The sequence below is a fragment of the Hetaerina americana genome, unplaced genomic scaffold, assembly GCF_022747635.1.
Source record: "Hetaerina americana unplaced genomic scaffold, ioHetAmer1.1.p SCAF_1, whole genome shotgun sequence".
Lineage (NCBI taxonomy): Eukaryota > Metazoa > Arthropoda > Insecta > Odonata > Calopterygidae > Hetaerina > Hetaerina americana.
In genome coordinates this window covers 48125795-48133973 of record NW_027286069.1, presented here as the reverse complement: position 1 = coordinate 48133973, position 8179 = coordinate 48125795, and the positions used below count along the sequence as shown (strand labels likewise).

The following is an 8179-nucleotide window of genomic DNA, read 5'->3' as shown; positions in this document are numbered from 1 at the left end:
GAAAAGAATTGGGGAGCCATGGATTCTTGGAGAGATTTTCAGTGTGTGCACTGGAAGGATTAAGCCCGTAGTTGGAAAGGAGATTGTAGGAGGAAGAGAGAGAGATTATCTTTTACTTTCATTATTTTCCCGCCACCTTCCAGCCCCCTCCTTAACTCCGGGTTTCCGTTCTTTCTCACTTTCAATTGATTTAGGCAATGAGCCAATCAAATAAAATAAATGTGATGGGAAGAACTGAGTGATAGTTACGAGTAATCACAGAGACGGTGAAATTGGCGATATAAAGAAAAATTCGACTTATTGTCTGAAACAGAAACTATAGCTATAATAAATTAGGATAAGGATTAAAAAACGAATGGGTAGAGATTTGGGGAAGGTTGAGAGAATATAATGAGGATGTTTTTGGCAACGATATTAGAACAAATAGTTTAAATATGGAAAGTGAATGTGATGCAGCAGCACTAGATAGCGAGGAAAAATAAACACCATGGAAAGAATAGCAAATAAGACAGTTGAGATACACAATATATTTGACGAAATACTCAGGAATCAAATAAAAAAGGACGGAATAGTTTTTATGGGCTGAGATGTATCATTTATGAGGAAGGAGGTTGTGGTGACAGGTGATTTTTAATACTCATCCCGAAGAGAATATGGCGATTGAATGAATGTGTGGAGTTAAAGACTAGTTAAATTTATTTCAGGGCTTAAGTAGAACGAGAATCATCGTTGAAAGACTGTAGTGCAGAGTAAACACCTATCGTAGTTGAATATTTATCATTGCAGAATCGATGTTAGAAGCATGCTGTTAAGAACAAACTAGAAAAAGAGAAAAAGGCATAATTTCTTAAGTTAAGCATTAAAAGAGAAATGGGCTGATGATAAAGTATGTGATTGCATTTCACGTATATTGGCATTACTTTGTAGGAAAATTTGGTCAGTAGTAAAAATTAGAGGAGAATACTTACTTTATCAAATGTATTTTCGAAGTTGTATTTGATAGCGAGAACTTAGTGCCTAAAAGAATTAGACCATTAAACATTTCATTAGAGGTACTTGGAGATGAAGAGGGACCTGATGTAGAGAGTAGGTTGCTGGATTGTGTTTTGTTAGGAGTCACAAAATATTTATTTGGTAGTTGTGTCCATCCAAAAACCTACCTTAACCGGTATATTACCTTATAATAATAATAATAAATGTAATTTTTTATGGTCCCCAAAGCTTGCCGTTGAGGATTTGCATGAATGGAAGTTAAATAGCTTAATACAGGAAACATTGAAACAACATTCTGCAGAGAGAGGACGACAAAATAAATGATAAGAAGGCAAGGTGAAGATTGGAAACTCTTAGGGAAATTCGAAGATGGCAGGAAAAAATGGATGAAAGGGATATTGCGATGAAGTGAGATTTTGAAGGTTGTGATAGAAACCTGAATGTTAGAAAAGCGGGAAAAATGGAAGAAATGAATTGGCATTTCGAAGGGAATGGAGAAGTGGTGTTAAGTACGTGGATATGGAGAGGTAAGTAAGCTAGGGATTTAAGAGTTTTAGCTGTCAAGGACGACGTTTAAAATTTTCAGGTTCTTCACAAAACCCAAATTCCAATTGGTGGACACTTATGATTGATTTATCGTAATGGAGGTTTCCGAATTGTAAATAATTTGCCTGTTATCGTTCCAACGAAAAGACGCATTTATATTTACTGTGCAGTTTTTTATTTGATGGAAAAGTATGATGGTTGATGGCAAGATCATAGAATTTTTTTCTGTTGTTTTTTCACAACTCCTCGCTCGCTATCGCGCCGCTTCCCCCTCCTCCCCCGCCCCGCCCCACCCGCCACCTCTCTTTTCCTCGGATGCCGTTTATGTGCTCATGCATACATGCCACCCTACCCCCAATCAAAAAAAATAAACATTCACTTCCTCCTCCCTTTCCTCGCCGCCTCTCCACCCGATGCCGGACGCACCCCACTCTCCCCCCTGCCTCCTCCCACGTCGTCTCCTCCCTCCCTGTCCTTCCCCTCCGTCCGCGGCGGTTCCCCGCCCTCTCCCTTCTGCTGGCAGCAGACACCACTCTCCTGCGTCGCCAGTGAGAGACTGGCGTTCGGAGTTGGAGGTAGTATTCCGATTCGTGCTGTGGCGGCCTCGGCTTCCCGTCTTCGAGGCGATGCTGTGGTGTCTTCGTTCCCACTTGCGCCCTAGTGCCGACGTGCATCGTCGGAGTTCTCGAGACGGGGATGAAGAGTGAAGGTTTCACGGTCGCGCGGACATTCGTCTTTTGCTCCTCCCTTCAGCGTTGTCGAATGAGAACTGGAAGTTCTTGCAGTCCCGAAGACGAACTCTTTTTTTGTTTCTTTCAAAGTGGGGGATACATCCCGGTGCCCATCAAGAGGCATCTGGCCGATCCGAGTGTTGGTAAGAGGTGCCGCTGCGAGTGAGTATCTCCGCCTCGTTGGATTGGGGAGTGAGCCGACGCGTCACAGAGGGAGGAGGCTCCGGAGGAGAGACAATGGCCAGCAGCACACCTTCGCCGGCGGCTGCGTCCGCCGAAGACTGCACTCCCCGGGTGGAGATTAAGAAGGAGTCGGCGGAGGATGAAATCAAGGTTGGAGGACGGTGATGACGATGATATTTTTCGCTCTATGACTTGATGGTTTTTAACTCCATGTTTATCGTTCGTATGCTGAAGAAAAAACATTGATTCTTTCGGTTTCTGTTTAATCACATGCCATCAAATTCGGTGGACAGGATAATCATTATCAGAACGTATGACCGTAATTAATTTTAATATACAGTAAAAACAAAACCTTCGTATTTAGTATCCAAGGTGCCGGCAGACATGGAATATCAAGGAGAATTTGGCTATTGTGCTGTCAACTGTTTTGGTTTCATCTAAAATTACCTAACTACAAATAATTAAATAAAACGTAAAAACATCTCCAAAGGAAACGTGCCCGATCTTCTTTGTTGTTCTCAAAATCTTAATGTGATGCGTATTCTTATTTTTTTCAACTTTTATGAAGATACCTGCATGAAATGTTGATGTAAGTGTTTTCTAACTTGACTCGAATGCAACCGTGGTGAGTTCTTACCTCAGTCTGCATATCCCTCATTTGTATGGTCAATGATGCGTTGCGAATACGGAAGATACGCCACCGCATTAGCAGTCAGCGCTTCGGAGCAGCTGCCCCCGTCTGCCATTATTTATTTCGAAATTACATTATCTTCCACCCAAATTCCGAATTCGTTCCGCTTATTGTGCGGGGAAATTCAGAGCTGTTTCCATTTGAAACATTTATTGTCGAAGCAGTTCCGCAGTCAGTTTTCTCACATATCTGAAGAAGATTTCGACCTCGACGAAAGAAAGTTTCACACAATTATGTCATCTTAAGGAATCGTGAATAGGTTTCCTTACTTGGTGAAATGTGGCATAATAGTCATATCTACCGTATTTCACTTGCGTATCCTTAATATATTTTCGGTCGATCATTTTTACTCTTCTGGTCTTTTCTGGACTAATACTTATTGTTTTTCTGCTTTACGGTGTACCCTTTTAGGAGCGTAGATTCCTTACAAGTCCGTGAGTGCTTTTCATACCACTCCTGTGTGCCGTAGTATTTTGAAAATTCACGATGGTCGGCGTTGATGCATCTGAAGCGGGTGGAGTACATACATTAAATAACGCCGCAGCCTTGCTTTCAGTTTTTTGCTGTCATCATCGGGATGTTTTTCGACTCCGATATAGGGCAAGGCTCGAAGTTTGCCGAGCGATGCATGAATGTTGCGGCTGACTTCGTGGAAGGGATTCTATTAAAAATAGTCTTCGACCTATTTAATCACCTTCATTTTCCTTCGAATTCGCTATTGAACATAACAATTGTAGCCTCAACCGGTTCAAGTAGTAGGATTTTTCAATTAATGGCTATTTGAAGATGGTGAATTACACATGTGTGGTCGTGTTGATACATTGCCAGAGAACATAACATACGACGTTCTATTAGACGTACTATTACGTACACCATCTCATCTCTTTCTCCGCATATTCATAATTTTTAGTACGGTGCCTTGAGTTCTAATTAATTGCTAGGTGCGTGCGTGTTGATTTTCCTACATTTTATTTTAAAACTATTAGTGCGCGGGTAATATTGAAATATGAAGTTCGATTCTTTATTTCCTTTTGCTGCACATTTTCTTTCGTCCACTCTCGTGATAGTATCTATTTAGGTTTTGGATTTTATGGAATAAGCTTATCCAATACTCACCTAGCAAAAATTTTGCAAGAAGTGGGCGTTATTTAAATTAAACCCAGCCATTGATATTGGGAAAGTTAAACCATATTTTTGTGTCGCTATAGTAATAACACTAATTTTAAAATGTTGCGTAGAAAAATAACGGACATTCATAATTTTGGCCGTTACTAATTTTCGTGGCGGAGATGGCATTTTTTTTAAGAATGCCCAAGGTAGAAGAAATCTCCCCAAATCTAGGAGTAGTTTTTACTTTAGCCGAGCCTAAGATTTTTTTGGTTGAGTCTTTGTTCATGTCCTCTTCATTTATAAATATTTTTTCTGCGAAATAATGCTTCGTTTATTTTTTGTGTGTTTAAAAAATAAAACATAAAAGCCATTTATTTGCAGGTGTTGAGTATTGACAAGATAGGAAATAACTCTAACTCTTAAGGAAATTCTAGGTCCAATAATCCCAAATGAGGCGGTGTCATTGGTTTTACCATGGAAGGAAGACGTAGATATATGTATTATATAGGAACATGACTTAATCAAAAAGGAAGTGCAGCCCCAGAGGCTTATTTGCCTTATATAGTTCTATTTGTTGTAATTGAAGGCGTTCCTTCGAGTTAAGCATTCGCTATAAGGGAAAATTTTGTATTTACAATTTTTTCGATTGGCTAACGGATAGATCATGTAATTTCATCTTTTGTATGACCGCAGTAATTAATCCGGAGGTTGGTTCGGTGGGGGACGGGGTAGAGATTACCTCGCACTATGTTTGCCCCAACTCCTGTGAAATTCACACTACAGAGTATGGGAGCCAGTTCCTTTCCCTGAGCCGCCTGTGGTTTACCAGCAAGATCTGGTGGCCGAAAAATCACGCAGCTTGAGTGAATCCTAGGGTGGCCAGAGGCGTCACCAGGAATTGAATCGGGGCCCTCCGGTTCATAGCCGTATGATCTATCAATTGGTCTGCCCTGTCTTTTCTTATAAAAAACTAAGGTATCGTAAAAAACGTAAAAAAACTAGGTATCTTATTGATAAAATTTGGCGTTCGTGAATATAAAAAAATGGATTATGTAATTATTTTGTTTAAAATATTTTATTCCTGAGAAACATCAGTGGGAAGTTGTCGAGTTAAAATTAAGATCGTAATTTTAACTGAAATCAGTTAATTTGGCATTTTCAGTTTTAGTAGATTCGATCTGACTATTTGCCTGTGCTATTTGTTTGCATTGTCCGAAGAAGGACGTGGCTGGTAGAGTTTCATCTAGGATACACGTCTGTAGAACTCGTTGAATGCTTCGAAGTCAGCAGTCATCATTCTGTGCGGCAGGAACAAAATGGTACTGCGTGAGGATGTCACAACAAACGTCAATAGAATGTGGAGAAGAGTAATGAATAATTTAATAGTGTGGGTCAAGGAGAAAATTTCATACTCTCTTCGCATTCTGTTAAATAAAAAATAAACACGACAGCTGATCAATTTCCGCTCATATTATATGATATGGGCAGTTTTTTCATAGCAGAAACATACCGATGCATTTCTGTAAGAATGGGGGAATCTGCTCATTTTACCCAGGTAAGGTAGCTGCTGACGAGGCAATCGACTCTTCCCCTAGTTTAATTTTTCGATGATACGTCAAACGCTTAGGTTTGCTTTCCACGAGACGCATATGTTCCGGTCGATTCAAGGTCTTCTCGCAGCTCACCTTAATAAGCTGTTTTGGTGTAAGCGTTTTTGCTGGAACTTTCATCGTTAACTGTATATAATTCACGCTGGGCGGAGGAATCCCTGTCGGAGTGGTGCGATCATTGATGCGTTAAGTTTCGCCAGTTTTTATATTTCTCTACATTGTCAAAAAATAAATAGTTCTGAGCCGGTCTTGTTACTTTAAGTCCATAGAAATAACATTAACATATGTAGTGCATGGAAGTGGTTAGGTACGTAGATTCAATCTACCAAAGTATATCCATGATATGTGGACGTAAGTATGTTAAGTACCTATTTTAGCATTTGGGGCATCCGAGCTCACGCCCCGCACAAAATGAGCACTCGGTGGTGTTGGTAGAGACCCTCGGTGACCGTTAAGTCCGTCGCATGGACCGTTTTCTCGGTTTTCTCATACCCTTTTATTCCCTTATTTATTACTTTGCTGACATACTCATAATTACCCAGCAGCGACGAAGGGGACCACCTCCATAAGCGTCTCTACTGCAACCGCGTGATTACTATAAATACAGGTATGTATACTTGAAATCCACCAGAAAGACGTCTAAGAGGGTGTGTCAGACCATCAGCTAGTTAGGAAGAGAAGGAAACAAGGACATAAATTGCGAAGGGAGGATAAGGAGCTTGGAGATAAATCGAATGCAAATGTAATACAAGGATGATACTGAATTATCACATCGTTGTGGAGGTGAAATGCCGATACGTTAGTGTACACAGACGTTGTGCGTGGTTCTTGTGGCCAAAGTTGTAACGATTTCCATTTAGTTTATACCTTATATACGTTTAAGTTTTACGTCTGTAATATGGAGACTGTATTTTGTAAATGAGCTGTGAAGGGGTAAGGTTTAATTTCTTTTGCATTGTTAATTATTTATTTAAATAAATAAATTTTACTTCAAATTTTGATCCTAAGGAAGAACAGCATGAAAATGAAATCAAGTACGTTTTAATGGTGGCGTGAGCGTGGTTAACTCCTCACTTCCGGCGTTTGTTTCTTTGTCAACTAGCGTCGCAAGTTTTCGGAGAACCGATTAACAAGTCTGCGGAATACTGTCTTTAAATGCCATGTAGAGCATACAAATTCGCATGTAGTAGCTGTAGTCAAGGCTGCTGTAAAACTGCGTAGTGTAGGCAAGGAGCAAGGGCTGCACCATCAGCTGACTCATTTTCGTGCAAATTACAAGGATTTGTTAATTGACTTGAAACTTAGAGGAACGGTTCCCAGATCGCCTTGGGCAGTATGAGTCGCCGAACGTAAGGAGAGGATCACCCCTGCTAGCTGCAGGCTCCACGTGAGTTAGGCACGCGGATTTTTTGTCTCCTTTCAATTTTTGTCGCGCATTAGTAACCTTTCCCGGCTAAAGCATCGCGATAGAATTCTGGGAAATACGAAAGAAAGTTTCAGCTCGCGCGTTGTTTTTAATACCCGGGGAATATTTAAAAGCAAAGAAAATTCCTACTCCACAACCCGAGATCCTTGAAGAGACCTGAACCTTTCGAGTCGTATCGTATTACGTGCGTTGAATTTGTCTGCCAGATCCAAAAAATACACGGCTGGCGGGAGTGTAACGCTACACCGCAGGCCGTGTCGTCTTTCAACAGGCTTCCCTCGACATCCGATCCTTTCAACGAACTCGAATTCGTTTTAGAATGACTGCGGCGGAGAGCGGTAGGAGAGAGAGAGATCAGGAGAGGAACGGGGGAGGGGGGAGAGGTGAGCTTAACGGCCAAGGACGGAGAGTAGCAATAACGTAATAATAAATTAAGGCCCACGAAGCATTGAATCATCAATTTTAATGGATAGCGAGCAAACTTTTTGATTTTTAAACTCATGGCTCGAAATTATTCACACCAATGGAATTAAAATAATAAGACAAAACTCAACCTAATCGATACACTGATTATGAATGGCATATAACGATGGGAGAGCGATACGAAAATAAAGGATTGGAGAATGATGCCTAATTCGTCAACTTTATTTAAAACTTAGTCATCCGTACCAGTTCAAACGTTATTATTATTGCTCAATAAATATTATGTAATTGAAACTTGCAAATTTGTCCAGAAGTATATTTTACATTCACGTATACAGAGATTGTGACGGAAGGCTTAGCGGAATATTATCACGTGCCTACTATCTCCGTCGATTCGTTTCGTCTTGTTCCAAGATCATATCCTTGAAATATGAACGATGAGACGACGCCCCATGTAGAAAGTAGT

At 40.6% G+C, this 8179-nt stretch overlaps 1 protein-coding gene across 1 annotated transcript in view; it reads left to right on the top strand.

The window, feature by feature from the left end:
- Nucleotides 1-2113: 2113 nt before the first annotated feature.
- The window catches only part of Sobp (Sine oculis-binding protein), a 148900-nt gene continuing 142834 nt past the window's right edge, over nucleotides 2114-8179 (top strand). The window contains exon 1 of the mRNA XM_071596106.1: nucleotides 2114-2603. Within this exon, the coding sequence (XP_071452207.1) occupies nucleotides 2508-2603 (96 nt within the window). The 5' untranslated portion in view covers nucleotides 2114-2507. The remainder of the gene's footprint in view (nucleotides 2604-8179) is intronic.